The following is a 17,020-nucleotide window of genomic DNA, read 5'->3' as shown; positions in this document are numbered from 1 at the left end:
ATTACTGATGCTGTACAACCTGCTGCATTACATGTTCACCTTATAATTAGGGATGCACCGAATTCAGGATTCGGTTTGGGATCCGGCCTTTTTCAGCAGGATTCAGATTCAGCCGAATCCTTCTTCCCGGGCGAACTGAATCGGAATCCTAATTTGCATATGCAAATTATGGGCGGGAAGGGAAATCGCGTGACTTAAAGGAAGTAAAAATTTTTTTACCCTTCCCACCCCTAATTTGCATATGCAAATTAGGATTCCGATTCGGTTCGGTATTCGCCCGAATATTTGGCGAAAGATTTGTGGGTTCGGCCATATCCAAAATAGTGTATCCCTACTTATAATAAACATTTAGAATGGTGTAGGCAGCGAAAGGCAAATGTCATCTTTTTTTGTGTGTGGATTTCAAACAGTTTGAGTTGCAATTTTGCCTACATGACCCCAGCAACCTGAAATCAGATTAATCCTGTGGTTAGATTTTGTTTTTATTTGTATTGATTGTTTTTAGCTATCTCTTTAACTCCTCTTTTATTAATATTCCAGTCTAACACTCCATTGCCTGTTTGCCAGGGAAAGTGGGACTGTAGTAACCACATTACTGTTTCAGTTTCCTTTCTACACTTTAGAAAATAAAAAAATAAACACCAGTTTGTGTGTGCTTTTTGCACTTTGCACCCTGTCCTGCAGGTTTCTGTATTTTTATGAGCCAGCGCCTGCACTTAAGTTGCACTGTATTTGCTGTTTGGTTAGTAACTTTCCCTTTAAGGATGAAATCCTGCTTGATATTATTTTGTTTTTGATGCTCAGGGTGTTGCCGTTCAGTAGCCGCCTGGCTAGCCACAGGTTGGACATAAACTCACTTTTACAGAAGCACTAAGTTTGCAGTGTTGCTGCGGTTCACCTTTAAGATAACTTTTAGTATGTTATAGAACGGCTAATTGTAAGCAACTTTTCATTTGGTCTTCATTATTTATTTTTTTTATAGTTTTTAACTATTTGCCTTTTTCTTTTTACTCTTTCCAGTGTTCAAATGGGGGTCACTGACCCCATCTAAAAATCAAATGCTCTGAAGGGCTCCAAATGTATTGTTATTGCTATTTTTGAATCCTCTTTCTATTCAGCCCCCTTCCTATTCATTTTCCAGTCTCTTAATTTGATAAAAATGGAGACCAACTGAAATTGTCTCACATATTAATTGTCTCTACATTGTACTAAAGGAGAGAACACCCCCTTTAAGGCTGTGAATCAATGGGCAGCTACAAGTGTGTGTTGCCGTGTGAAGCAGTTTTATACATTCCAGGGCATTGCGCTGTGGCTCTGTACCGCAGACACTAATGCTGAGAATATAGCTTAAGGCCTCTCTGTGTTCTGTGTTGGCGTGTGTAAGTACAGACCTGAAGTGCAGAATGAAATCAATTAACACGTGCATTGCCATGCATGGAACAGATACAACTGCCATTGCTGCCGCAAATGATTGTGGGTACAGAGACTAAGCAGCATATTTATACTAGCACACAGGCTGCAGCATTAGCTCTCTCAGAGAGGGTTTTTTTTACTGCTCTCAATACTATTTTTTGTCTAACTCAACAAGGGATTTTTTACTCTTTGTATTGGGACCCAAAAAAATAGCCCTTGAGCTGTTTAGGTTGGGCCTCCAAGATCCAAGATGCTAGTGGGACACTGGGAAAAAACCCGTTGGGCCCGGCCTTCATGGCATACCTCCCAACTGTTCCTTTTTCAGCGGTACAGTCCCGATTTTGACAGCTCAACCCACAGTCCCTCATTTGTACTGGAAAGTCCCGATTTTCTCTGCACTGAACAGCCAGAAAAAGAAACAAAGCTTCTAACTTAATTGAAGAGCTTCTAGCTTATAGAAGAGTGCCCAGAACAGCCACAGCTGCAGATAAGATACTTTTGTAACAATTTTGAGATAAGCAAATAAGTAAATGTAACAATATACAGTAAGATAAGAGGTCTTTTGGGAGAAGTTAGACTCAGTTTAAAGAGCAATTCACCTTCATTAGTAAAACTGTAATAACTGAATAAAATCACAAAAAAATATGTTCAGACTCAGCCAAATTTTGTAAAATTAACATGGTAATTAGGGGGTGTGGCCACAAAAATAGGCGTGGTCAAAATTGTCGATGCGATGTGTCGCTCTTTTTATTCACAAAATGTTGGGAGGTATGTTTCATGGGTCCCCTTTATGCTGCCCTTATTAACAAGATTAAGGCAAATATATGGCTATAAACAAATTTATAGGTCACAAAGTTGATTCTGCACAATTTACTGTAGGTCCCCTAAGAAGAAAAGGTATAGCTCAGTGATTCTTAAAGGGGTTGTTCGCCATCAAATTAACATTTAGTATGATGCAGAAAGTAATATTCTGATTTGCAATTAGTTTTAATTTTTTGCTAATTATTTTTGTTTCTTGAGTTATTTGGCTTTTTATGCAGCAGCTCTCCCATTTGCAGGTTCAGCAGTCTGGTTGCTAGGGTTCAAATTACCCTAGCAACCATGCATTGATTTGAATAACAGACTGGAATACGAATAAGAGTGGGCCTGAACAGGAAGATGAGTAATAAAAATTAGCATTAATAATACATTTAGTAGCCTTACAGAGCATTTGCTGTTTAGATGGGGTCAGCAAACCCCATTTGAAAGCTGCAAAGAGTCAGAAGAAAAAGGCAAATAATTCAAAAACGTTGAAAAATAACAAATTAAAAGTTAACGTAAAGGTGACCTACCCCTTTAACCTATGCATTGATTCTTAATCTATCAATCAAAACCCAAGTTCCACTGTCCCTTAATGCAGTCAAATGTCTTTTTATAATTAAATATATTTAATTTCAGCCCTGTAGTAAGGCAGGAAGGGGTTGCTCTTTTACTGTCCCATCCCTCCAGGGAACAGATTTGGCGTCTCTGGGATCCAGCCTGTTGCATGATTCACTGATACTCCCTCACACCCTTTGATGTGTCACTTCAGCTTTCCTTCACTAATACATTATTTTTTTCCCCCTTTTCACTTTCTATCCTGCAGGGACAAAAAAGCTGCAGGCCTGAAATTAAGCAAGAAGAAAACCAGGAGAAGGCACACAGATGTAAGTAGGAAAAAAAACCCGGCAAAGTTCTTTAATGACCAGAATATCTTTTTACATGGCTGCCTTGAGTGTGTAATTCCTATTTCCTCCCAGGGGTGGAACATGCAGCTGTGGGTTTTTTAGTGAAACAAAACATAACCAAAACATTTCTTTCAAGACCAGCATAAATCGTAAGATGGATTTAATATACATATATTTTGGCAAGATTTGCATTAAGCAGCACATACAGAACTGTACATGACTTTCTTTTGCCTTAACCCGTGTAACCCATTCCTTTCCAGAACGAACTCCAGAAACAATAATAAGAAGGTAACAATGTTACAGTTTATTCTCAGGGGTGAAAACACTGACAGGCCTCAGCTGCACAACACATATTTTACACCTGAGCTCCTATTGCTCTGGTGTATGCTTAGTTTCATGGTGATGCCCATAGTGGCCACACCTTGCCTTTAGTACAAAATGTTTGTGTTTGTATGACAAATTTATAATGCAGGCAGCAAGTTACAGTTCAGCCGTAGTCTATGGATATGTTATATCTTATCTTTCATGCTTTCCCTGAAGTATACAATGTTAAACCCAGGACTGCAGTGAGTATAGACTATAGGAAAGTATATGTGCTCCCTTGATTTTTAATGATAACTGGGGTGGCCTTGCTTTCAGAGGGTTATCATTTTGGCAGTTAATGCAAAGGTTGTCAAAAAGTAGTTGTTCATCCTATTAAAGGAAGCTGTACAGAACTAGAACACAGTGGTGGAACAAGAAGATATTGGTCCCCTCAAAAAAACCATGTTAGGACCATCTAAACTATATAAGACATATTATATAAAGCAACTTGTCAGTCAGTACCCAGATGGGCCCTCTAGAGTAATAATCCCCAACCAGTGGCTTATGTGCAACATGTTGCTCCCAATGGCCTCAGAGCAGGTGCTTATTTTTGAATTTATGTTTTGAAGGCAAGTTCTGGTTGCAGTTTCCTTTAGGTTACCAACCAGGTAAAATCGTAATGCTTGTTTTGCTCCCCAACTATTTTCAAATTTAAGTTTTGGCTCATGGCTCTAGTATCGTGTAATTATAGAGGAAGCAGAGGGTCTGCTTCCTCTATAGCTAAAAAGAGCACCCTCCCCTTCTCCAGCTAGGGTTGCCACCTTTCGGTAAAATTTGCACCGGCCGGTGCTGGGGGAGGTAAAAAGGGGTGGGGCTTGATGGGAAAGGGGGCAGGATGTGACATCAAAAGGGGCGGGTATGATGACAAAGGGGGCAGGGACGCACCGTGCGATTGGCCAGGCGGCGAAAAAAAGGTATGTTTTGAGCAGATTGGGCTGGGCCAAGGGCTTTAGTTAGGGATTTGTAATACTGGCCCCGGCCTTGGCGGCTGTTTTACCGGCTAGGCCGATAAAATACCGGCCGAGTGGCAACCCTATCTCCAGCCGATGTCTTACTTGCAGTGGGGAAGCAGAGTGCGTTGGCACAGGGCGGATACTGGCCAGGGTCTGTGTGGGGAGTTGCTGGAGTCTGAATGGGGAATGGCCAGAGTCAGGGTGGGAAGTGGGCGGAGGTGGAAAGTAGGCGAGAGGATGGGGATCGGAGTGCGCTAGGCCCCTCTTAAGATTTTTTTGCAGGATGGCCCCCCGCATCTGTAGTTATGCCACTGCAAGAGCTTATTTATAAATTCCTGGCTTGGAGGCAAAAGGGAAAGAAAAGGGAATTTTCAATTATTTGATTGAAATGGAGTTAAAGGAGAACTAAATTCCCCGCAATGTTAAGTCCCCACTGTCCCCCCTTCATTGGCCCCCCTTCCTGCCTCCCCCCTGCACAGTCTTACCTCTGAATTCTGTCCCCTATAGAAATAGCGACCGCACATGCAGAGTGAGCACAACAAAGCCCACAGATGCCATCTTCTTCTCTTCAGTAATCTTCATGAAGTGATCGGCGTAATGGTGCATGCACAGTTGGAGGTATCTTCCAGTTTGCGACAACTGTGCATGCGCTGAAAGTGGCGGAAATTGCTGAACCGCTGGAAGAAGACATGAAGATTACTGAAGAGAAGAAGATGGCGCCCGTGAACTCTGCTGCTCTCACTCAACATGTGTGGTCACTATTTCAAGAGGGGGGCAGAATTCTGGGGTAATACTGTGCAGGTAGGAAGCAGCAAGGGAGCATAGTGGGGACTTAACATCGCTGGGGGGGTTTAGTCCTCCTTTAATGGGAGATGATCTTCCTGTAATTCTGAGCTTTTTGGATAACGGATCCCATACCTGTGCATGTTAATGGCCATATTGCATTTATCTAGATGAAAATTGCTCAGTCCAACTGATCAGAATTCTTTGCAAAAGTACATGTGGATGTTAAAGGGAATGTCAACCCAATTAATTCTTTGCCTAATAAAAGAAAACATAATTCTAAGCAACTTAGTTATAACAATATACATTAGTATGCTATGCCATTGTGGCTCAGACTGTTGATACAATGTAAGACAAGGCAGCTGATTAACAGACCTGTATTTGCTGGGGAACTAAGACTTTTGCAACATTGTTTAAATAGTAATAACCAGGAGTTAAGCAAATGCTGCTTTTAACTTTTAGGGTAAGGCCACACTGGGCATGTGGGGAGATTTGGTCGCCTGGCAGATATTCGCCTCGTCTTTGCGGCAACCAATCTCCCCAAACGCCTTCCCTCACTCTGCGCCGGCTAAAATGAAAAATCACCGGCGCTAATCACACGCGGCGGTTCGTTTTCCGAAGTCGCCCGAAGTTGCCTCACAAGCCCACTGAGTATGTGAATGTCGTAGAAACTTTCCAAGATGGTGACCCCTTGTGACAAGTTTTAAGTCCTGGATTATTTCTGCTATTGATAAGCTGAAACATTAGGCTGGTGCAATAAGTTCAGTATATAAAATATGGCATTTTTGGCCATATTCATTTTTAGGGTTTAGTTCTCCTTTAAGGGCACAAAGATGTCTAATAACAAAAAGTGGCAAATCTGCAAGCTGAGTCAGTAACACAGTGAAATAATAAGCAAGGGGAAACAATACAAAAGGAAACATTACATTCATCTCTTACAGTTGCCATTAGAAGAATACAGTGGGGAAAATGGAAAAGGAAGTTTATCAATATCATTACATCTGTCAGTGTTGAGGTGCTTTATTATATACAGTACCACTGGATAAGGTTAGAAAAACATTATCAGATAGCCATAGCACGTACTGCCTGTAAAAAAGTAGCAATCAAATGTAGCTCTTTGTAAATTTCGTGTAGTAGCCACTTGAAAAATGTTGTATAAACCATGCTAAAATTGATCTGCCACCTGAACTTTTTTTGTTGTTGCCTTAAATGGGTTACACAGTGTCTGAGACAGTACAAAAAATTGTATATGAAAGGGCATAAATGTACATACCACAATGAATCACTGATAAGAACAAATACACAGCTTTATATACAGTAATGCTGCAATTTCCGTTACACTGCTTTTTACAGAATTTTTCTGGGAGTGTTTTTCAAAAATATGTTATTAAAAAAGGGAAAACTGGCAAAGGTGTTGGTGACTGTGCCATTAAGGCTAATTCTGTGGCATTTTGCCCCCTTTTCCCCCCCATTACTCCGATATGCGGGTTTAAAATAGGAAAATCCATCCGTTGGTTTTTTTTATAAAAGACCAAAGTGGGGAAAAGACAATTCCTTTCAGCAATCCGAAGCATTATTCCAACATTATTTTTGTTGGATTTTATCTCTTTGAAGGTTGCATTACAATTATAGACATTAGAACTTTAGAGCAATCTGTATGACTTTCGATTCGATATTCGATTCAAGTTATTTTGGTAACCCGAAAATGTGAGTTTTGACCAAAAAATACAACTGATATACTTTTTCGTGGAAATAATTCAAACCTTAATAAATTTACCCCTAAGTATGGTATACTAACTCATAGGGAGGAACTCCACGGGCAATTTCGGTGTGATGTGACACGCTGCGCAAAAACTCAGGCTTCAAGTCGGATGCAATGGAAATAAGGTAAGCAACAGGAACGTCGAATGGTGCTGCACACTGCGTCTGCATCCGACAGTCTCCTTGCATTGGATGAACGATGCAACTTCATCCGGCATTTCCATCTCTTACCTTATTTCCGTCGCATCCAACTTGACACCTGCGCTTTTGCACAGCGCATTGGATCGCGCCAAAATCACCCGTGGAGTCCTCTGCTTTGGGAAATGCAATTTTTGAAACATGACTTTTTTCTTTTCATATCCACCTAGCCAATTTTATTAAAAAAAAAACACAATTAATAGTGATTTGGTAGTTAACAATCAGTAATTGCCTTCCAATGTTTCTTGCCTCAGTTATGGGGCTACTCAAGCTCAAATTCTGATTAATGCTTTTGTACAATTTATGGCCAGCAAGTTGGTTTTCTGAAAATCAATATAAAAGAACAAGCTAAAATTTTGTCAACACCTAAAAAAAGTAAATTAGTGGTTATGGATTAGTGGGATCAGTTTCGTCATTGCTGCAGATTATGTTCACCTTGGGAATGCCTTAAGGTACATAAACAGGCGCTAAAGGAAAGCACTAGTGTCTTGTGATTGATTCATGAGCTATTTATGGATAAAGTAGCATCTGTTTTTCTTACTACAATTTGCTGTGTGCTTATTGTGCAACATGCACTCTCCATGGCTACATGGGTTCAGAGTTTAAATTCAGGACCAACATTAAGGAGTTGTGGCACCCAGTACTTGCCACCCAACACAGCAGTTACATTAGTGGCATAACTAGATGTTACTGGGCCCCACAGCAAATAAATTTTAGGGCCCCCAACATATCCAGAGGTTTTACAAATATATGTTGCAATTGCTCTTTATTTGGGCTTCATGTGGCCCCCAATACCTCCTGGGCCCCTCTGCAGCTGTAGGGTCTGCTTCCTCTGTAGTTAAGTTCCTGATTTTCATGTTGTTCACTCTGCAATTTTCAACTTCATTGGATGTGGACTAATATCCAGAACTGCTCAATTCTGAATAATTAATTAAAACTCCCTCTTTATTTAATAAGTTCCATGTTCCAGGTGTCTCTGTTATTGTTTTTACATACCCATGATCCTGCTTTCCATGGCTGGCAGTTTCATGCCTCCAGGCCGTCCCCTATTCTATGCGTATCACTGTGTATTGCCGACTTTTTATTAAGATTTTGTGCTGCACTCTATTGTATGTGCCAACTTTATTATTTGCTGTGTTGTTCCTCGTAGACGATAATAGACATTTTTTAAGATAGTCTGGTGATATACATTCCCAGATAATAGAATTCAGCCATATATTGTATATGGACCCTTTGTGAATTGAAATCATTGAAGCACAAAAGAGACCACATGCAACAAGTTAATTTAAGATTAGGAAGCCGGGTTCTTTAAATTAGACTGGGTGGCACAGCCAGAAATAAATCAACGGGGCCACAGAGTCTGGAGTATGTGCATTGTTACACTCTCCTGCATTGACTACAGAACAATACAGTGTTTTGCATGGGGTCCCACTGTCTGTCTTCCTATGACACTTGTTTTTCTTTTGTTTATGCTGATATACAAGTTGTTCTCACATGAAAATATATGCTGTGCCATTCATAGAAAGACAGGTTGAACCCACAAGAAACTACCTTCCTACAGCCTATCTGCAGCCCTCTATCCATGATTCAACTACAAGTTCCAGTCTTGCTTCTCTACCTTTTGGCTAAGATCAAGTGTAGTATCTTTTAGTCAATCAATTGGGACAGCCACCACCCCTGTTGGTATAATGGAGAAGGTATTTTGTGTCCCAGTTCTCTGGGGTGCCGAAAATCACGGTGGGTCACGGCACTTTGATGCTGCTTCTTGTGCATCTAAAAAACAAATACTCTGTAGGGCCACAAATTTATTGTTATTGTTACTTTTAGTTACTCCTCCTTCTATTTAGGCCCTCTCCTATTTTTATATCAGTCTCTTATTCAAATCAATGCATGTTTGCTCAGGTTAATTTGGACCCTAGAAACCAGATTGCTGCAATTGAAAACTAGAAAGCTGCTGTATAAAAAGCTAAAAAAAACCCCAAATAATAAAAATTGAAAACCAATTGCAAATTGGCTCAGAATATCACTCTCTACACCATACTAATAGGGAATTCAAAGATGAGCATCTTAAGATTCACTAATACTCTATTCAGTTGTCAGAATATATTTTAGTGCTTTTAAACACCTTGCTTAATTCTCAAAACAGATCACCACAGTCTAACATTATACTAATTCTATCAAATTATGTTTAAAACACTTGTGTTTTAACCTCTTGTCTTTACTTATATGACAAACACAGCATAGATGCGCACAAGCATGCCACGTTTCTTCACTTATTCCTAAATGAATTCTTAAAGGAACAGTTCAGAGTAAAAATAAAAACTGGGTAAATAGTTAAAATGTGCAAAATGTGCTTTGCAGGAAGTACTTTCCACTGATTGGTTACCACTGGTTTCCACTGATTGGTAACCAGGCAGTAACCAATCAGAGACTTGAGGGGGGCACATGGATCATAACTGTTTGCTTTTGAATCTGAGCTGAATGCTGAGGATCAATTACAAACTCACTGAACAGATATGTCCCATGTGGCCCCCCTTCAAGTCGCTGACTAACTTAGAGTTAGAGAGCTGAAAAGCAGGAAGTAGTGTCCTGGCTATTATGTTAGACATCCAGTCACTCCAGCCTTTATACATTACATTTTAGTCTAACTAACTATATTAAACATTTTTTTATTTTGCACAGCCTATCTATTTACTCTGTTTGTATTTCTACGCTGAACTGCATTTCTGTGGCACACAAATATAAGTTCAAAATAGACAATGGAAATGATGCATTCTGATAGGCCTATGATGTGTTTGATTGTGTTGCCCATAAGACTTTATATGTATATATACTATGTGGAAGAAATCCTTCCACATCTGTTTTTATCTGATATTGTAATAATGTTTGATGGAAAGCATCAGTATTATCACACAGTATCCCTTGGAAACACCAAGCTGAGCGCAATAATATCCAACTCTCTGTCTCTTTACAGGACCCGAGCAAGGAATGCTTCACTCTGAAATTTGATTTGAATGTTGATATAGAAACTGAGATTGTTCCTGCCATGAAGAAGAAGTCACTTGGGTAAACCCTTTCTTTCTTATCTATAGCCTTTATTCATATTCTGCTGCTTGTAATTTCATCAGTTTGTGCTCAAATGATGAGACTGAAGTTTATCACTATAGTGTGGGTCATTTTAGAAATCTAATGGTCAGTTTTGGGAGAAACTCCTTTATTTTTGTGATGATTAACCTCTTTTTGTTTTGTTTTTATTTGATTTTGATAACTTAATTTCTGTTAACATTATTATAAGCACTCCCTAACCCCCCTTACTGTGCTTGGAAGCATCCCATCAGAACCACTGATTTATCTACTTCCAGTTTTAATAGATTCCGTCAAAACCCTCTGATCTGAAAACAAACATTCATGTTTCTCTGAGGTTCCTCCCTATCAGCTACGACTGTGTAAACTAGAGCAAGAGCCAGTATTATGTCAGATCTCCTTCATAAAGACTAGACAATACAATGTGGAGCCTTTTGCAGAACTGTTTTGTTATTCTACTGGATATCATTGCTAAAGTATAATATTTGTTCTTTTTGGTTATTATTGTCTTCCAACGTGAGATACTTGCTTATTTATACTTAATATGGCAGAATATAGATTTTATTATTAACACATATTTATAAAGCGCCAACATATTCTGCAATGCTGTCCAAAAAATTGGCCGTATACATTGAGCATACAAATGACATACAACTAATAATCTCTTCAATCAGTAGAGTGGGCTTTGCTCACAATGGCAGCTCACAATCCAATTATATCATCATTCATGGGCACCAGCATAAGAATTTTGATGACAGAAGATCTTTGGAAGGAGTTGAAGAGAATTATATAGAAATAGACAATAGGTTAGACAAGCCCCAGTTATTTGAAACATCTGTGGTGGGACATGTCAACCCAAAAAGTAATGTTTTGCCTAATAAAAGAAAACACAATTATAAGCAACTTTTCAATATGAATTAATTACAAATTGTTAGTGCTTTTATTTGTAAATGTAGTTTTTGCATCTAGTTTGCTTTGTGATTGTTAATCTATCCACTACTTATTACTATAAATATAATGTGGGTAGTGCAACGTTTAACAGTACAGTAATATCTGTGCTATTAGCCACTTCCTTTTATCCAGAAATCCATTATCCAGAAAGTTCCAAATTATGGGAAGGCCATCTCCCACAGACTCCCATTTTAAACGAATAATTCACATTTTTAAAAATGATTTTCTTTTTCTCTGTAATAGTGATGGGCGAATAAATTCGCCAGACACAAATCTGAGGCGAATCTCCCCCTTTCGCCTCAAGCAAAATAAATTTGCAAAACTGCGGCAACAATTCCCCGTCGAAAATCCCGCGTTGTCAAAAATTGTTGTCACACGTCAAAATTATTGGGACGCCCATTGACTTTAATGCGTTTCGCACAGATTCACTCATCACTATTCTGTAATAATAAAACAGTACCTTGTACTTGATCTCAACTAAGATATAATAAATCCTGTTGGGTTGAATATTTTTTTTTGTAGACCTATGGTATGGAGATCCAATTTAAAGAAAGACCCTTTATCTGGAAAACCCCATAAGGGGACATGGGAAAGGTTATCACCTTTCTATAATAAAAAAAAAATCCAGCCTTCCTGTTACCATTGTTCCCCATTAATCAAGCTGATTTTTACCTCCTGGGCCAGAAGGATCATTACAAAAAGATCAATGTTTTAAAAAGCCGACTATTTGCTCACTAAGGTTTATTCCTGATTTAACAAGGCCTGTTTTACACGCATCTTTCCTCCATCACAAGCTTTTATATTGCCGAGAAATGACAGCGACAGGCATTTAATTTGTCGACTTGAATTCAGCTGCTGGAAAAAGTTAATCGAGTAAATGACCTTTTTGCTCAAAAGAGTCCTCTAACTGTATTCAGTTATTACAGACATTGTCTCATTAACATTAGAAGCTTGTGTGATACTGTGAACCTATTTAGCATCAGTGATGCCCTTTTAGCCAGGAATGCTGAGGAAAGGTCAGGGAGATATTCAGTATTAGATTTTAGAAAGGTGAATCTGTTGCAAGTATTACTGAACTTCGGGAAACTTTTCCCATGACACAGAATTAGATTTTTTTTACGAAATGCCAACGTGTAGTGTTTTTTTTCCAATACATTGAAAATCGAGCTGTGATTCTATTCTCACTGATTTACTGACTAGTAATTTGTGCCTCTTAGAGAGAGAGAGAATTTCTTAATGTGCCCTCAAATGTTCAGTCTAATGAGCACGTCACAATAGCACACACAAAATGCTTATATATAATGGAATCTCTGATTTACTTTATATTACAAAATACCATAGCTGTCAAATGTACAGGGGCATTAAACCAGAGTACCTTAGGAAACCCATGCAATTTGGCAATCCAGAGGGTAGAGTTCTGTGTGGGGCCAGCTGGGGAGACCCGTGCCCAAACTGGACCCACCAACTCAGAACCTGACCTAGATCCACTGGCCGACTATTGAGCACCCAGCCTCTGTACTTTACAAAACCTTCATCTGATCTGGGACCCTCACAAACTGGAAGTGGTGTCACTGGTAGGCAAAGTGGTGTCACTGCCGAGACGGATCAACCAGGTGAGGGGGAATAGTTATTTTTAACCTTGGAGGTGGGTGAATGTGAGTCTTCAATCGAGCCAGGTACAGAAGCAGGATACCTTGCAGTCCACCTGCATGGTCAGGGAACTGGGATCTTTCTGCCCAAAACCCAACCACTTTGCAGGTATTACAGGGGTATCCACAGGTACCCTACCCAATGCAGGAGGGGCTGCTGTAAGATTACATAGATAGTTTACAGCCCCCTATCAGTGGGCTGGTATCGGGCTTTTTGGGACTTAAAATGCCAGGGTCTATTTTAAATCCCACTCCGGTCCATCTAACCACTGACCACTAACACCACTGCATATTACTGCAGTGTATCTTGGTTTTACTACACTGATATCTACTGCAATTACTAATTATTTGCCATTGGTTGCATTGACAAATCCACCAAGTGTAAGCTCTAACAGCCACACTTAGGTTAAATATAGGGCCTTTTATTCAGTCAATCCTAATTGGTGTACAGGTAAAGAATCCATTATCCAGAAATCTTTATCCAGAAAACTCCAATAATGGCAAGGCCTTATCCCATAGACTCCATTTTAATCAAATAATATCACTCCAACTTGCAGTACAGCAGTAAAGAGTGATTGAAGTTCATCAGAGCACAAGTCACATGACTGGGGGCAGCTGGGAAATTGACAATATGTCTAGCCCCATGTCAGATTTCAAAATTGAATATAAAAAAATCTATTTGCTCTTTTGAAAAATGGATTTCAGTGCAGAATTCTGCTGGAGACGCACTATTAACTGGTGTGTTTTGAAAAAAAACATGTTTTCCCATGACAGTATCCCTTTAATGGCAATAACTTATGAGTAAGAATTCCTTTTCTTCCATCCATCCTCTGTTATGTATCACAAGAGCAACTGTATGGCTCCCATCTTATGGTCCCTAATAAGCCCTTAATTTACATACAAAGACAGAACATAATAGACAGAATATACTTTGCAACCACTGCACAAAAACATATTTTTTATGATCTTTTTATTATGCCTAAAATACATTGAATAAAGTTAAAGGTCAGGAGTGGGAGTTTAAAGGAATTACTAGCTTCACATTTTGTCCAATGAAAGAAAAAAATCATTCTAAGCTAATTTTCCATTATACATTCATTGCCCACTTTCAGTGTTTTTTAAATTATTCATAACTGCTGCCGAAAACAGTATTCAGCTCGGGCCATTTGCCATTTTCTCATTTTTGAAGCAATGTAGCAGAAGCCAGCTGATTAACATATGTATCTTGCTTGGAGGAAAGCTGACTTTTGATACATTGATTCAAGAATCAGACCCATGATTGCAGAAAGGACAGAAGAATACTGCTTTCAATTGCTATTAGAAGTGCAAATAACTTATGGGTATATACAGTATGGTGATATATATATATATATATATATATATATATATATATATATATATATGTACAAAAGCTGCTTAGAATTATACGTTTGAGAAAAATGTATATTTGGGTTTTGATCTTGAAAAGCACTGAACTGTGTTTCCTTCAGGTACCAGTGACTTATTTGCCCAAAACCATATTAATTTCTTATTGGGTTCCCAGGGGCCCAAACTTACAGGACATCCTGAGAATGAGGTTAAGTGGTGTCAGGAAGTACGTGTTGAATCAGTGATACTGCACGGCCTGTCTATGCTTTGTTTCTGCTGTAGTCACAACTGAACTGTAATCCAATGCATAACACAATATTGTATAACACAATGCAGATTTGTCCTAAAAGCTCTGTTTTCTTGCTATGATTCTAGTTATTATTTATGTCAGTTTTTGAGAAATATCGTGGTATGCCTCCCCTAGTTGCGTTTATGTGAAAAATCTTTTTATATATTTCTAGTTATGTTTGTGTTCTGTTGAATGACCCATGCCAATCACTTGTTCAGTCTTGAGAAGCAGAGATTCGGAAATGATGATACAATAAATGACATTGAAAATCCTCCAATTACTGCAAAATCTGTATAATCGAATGGCAAAAAGAGTTTCTGCGTCATTAAGACCACCACTTTACAACATGCATTTAAAGACATTAATGGGGAAATAATAATCACTTACCCTTTAGGGCTACACAGGGATACATTGGAATGGTGTCAATAAAAACCATGTAGCATCTGGGATTTTATTCTGATATAGAGAACTGCCTGCTTGTCTAGGGCACGTGAATTCCAGCAGTCACATGCTGTTTACTTTTGGGGCTGCCAGTGGCATTACAAGAAATTACTAAATCCCACAAAATGAATATAGGGCCTCCTAAGTGTTGAAGAATTTCGATAAGCATGTATTGAAACAACAGAGTCCAACTGGGACCCCTATCAGTTGCCCCAAACAGTTGCAGGATCTGATTCCTATTTAGTTATTCCCCTGGTGCCTTCCTTTTTTTTTTAACAAATAGCTTGGTTAATACAGATCCCTACATGTTGTTTATTTCAGGGCAGTGATCCTGTGCCCACCTGCTATGGTAAGAACTGATCTTCATGTATATTCGGTACCCCTACATTATTTTTTTGCAGCTTTGAACAGTAATACAATCAAAAGAACAATAATACTACAAATAAATGGGACTATTCTGTGGTGTGAAGTAAATCTACTCGGTGGGCCCAGGGGAATCGCTCATAGCTAAGGGAACAGACAATGCCAAATCGCACAAAGGCAGACACTCCAAATAGTTCTCCCCAGAGACAGGTTCACGCAAGAAGGTTGATCAAAATCATGGCAGCAGCTCAGCCTTATGCGTTTTGTGCTGCACTTGGGGTTTTCTTGGACATATTCTTTTCAGGGTGCCTTCCTTTTGGGGAAGAACAGTCAGCATTCCTCTTAACTTCTACTATTACTTTATATTCAAATTAGAGGGGATATTGCACATGAATAAACTGATTCATTGTGGTGTGTGTCTCTACTGCTGGAACATTGTCCAAAAAAATAAATGTAAATTTCAAAAAATTCCATATTAAAAAGTCATTCACAGTAGTCTAATCCCATGCAGACCCCCAGTCCAAGGGCCATATAATTTAATTGATCAAACAAAAACGAAAACAAAGGTGGGATAGACTTACTGTTAGTTGAGAAAGGAGCCCAGATGATTTAAAAATAGAATATCTTTATTAGGACATATTCAAACCTAATGTGTTTTGTGCCAAGGGTGAGCACTTGCTCATAGGCTCCAGTGCTCACCCTTGGCACGAAACGCATTAGGTTTGAATATGTCCTAATAAAGATATTCTTCTTTTAAATCATCTGGGCTCCTTTCTCAACGAACAGTTAGGGGCACATTTACTTAGCTCGAGTGAATGAATAGAAGGAAAAATACTTCGAATTTCGAACTTTTTTTTGGCTACTTCGACCTTCGGCTTCAACTTCAAATCAAACGATTCAAACTAAAAATCGTTCGACTGTTCGACTATTCGACGATTTGATAGTCGAAGTACTGTCTTTTTAAAAAAAACTTTGACCCCCCTACTTCGCCACCTAAAACCTACCGAACCTCAATGTTAGGAAGGTCCCCATAGGCTTTCCTGCCAATTTGGGATCGAAGGAAAATCGTTCGATCGATGGATTAAAATGAACGATTTTTCCTACGATCGAACTAATGAACTAATCGAACTAATGAAATGCGGTAAATCCTTATTCGAAGTGGAAGGATTTAACTTTGATGGTCGAATATCGAGGGTTAATTAACCCTCGATATTCGACCCTTAGTAAATGTACCCCTACGTCTATCCCGCCTTTGTTTTCGATATTGCACATGACCTACAGATGGAGCAGTACTGCGGCTAAGGTTCCAAGGTACTACTCCATTTTAATATGGCTTCCCACTGAAAAGAATATTTTGTCATGTTGTGCTATGGTATGCCATGAAATCCATATGATTTCAAAACAGTGTTTGCTCTATATGATGCAAATGTCTTGGTTAATGAGGCAGACAGACAGGTAAACTATTAGGAGCCCTTTTTAAAAAGTATGTTATATTGATGCAGTTGTGTTTTTACTTGGGACTATATGTGAAATGCACTATGCACATCATGTACATCTTTGTGCTCATTGGACACATTGTCTGTGGGAAGGAAACCCCAGCAAAATTCATGAGGTTCATGTAAAAGTACTAGGTAATGATCAACAACAGGCTTTTTCAAACTATGGGTGATTTTGTACGTAAGCAATAGCAGCTGCAGA

General features: G+C 39.0%; 1 protein-coding gene across 2 annotated transcripts in view; it reads left to right on the top strand.

The window, feature by feature from the left end:
* plekhg5.L (pleckstrin homology and RhoGEF domain containing G5 L homeolog) overlaps positions 1–17,020 on the top strand; it is a 179,894-nt gene that overhangs the window by 108,550 nt on the left and 54,324 nt on the right. For both annotated transcript variants that reach the window (XM_041569422.1, XM_018226132.2), the window contains 2 exons: positions 3,038–3,098; positions 10,152–10,243. In XM_041569422.1, the coding sequence (XP_041425356.1) occupies positions 3,038–3,098; positions 10,152–10,243 (153 nt within the window). The remainder of the gene's footprint in view (positions 1–3,037; positions 3,099–10,151; positions 10,244–17,020) is intronic.

Source organism: Xenopus laevis, chromosome 7L, assembly GCF_017654675.1.
Source record: "Xenopus laevis strain J_2021 chromosome 7L, Xenopus_laevis_v10.1, whole genome shotgun sequence".
In the NCBI taxonomy this organism is placed as follows: domain Eukaryota; kingdom Metazoa; phylum Chordata; class Amphibia; order Anura; family Pipidae; genus Xenopus; species Xenopus laevis.
Note: the sequence above shows the minus strand (reverse complement) of the source record. Positions and strands in the feature narration are given on the sequence as shown.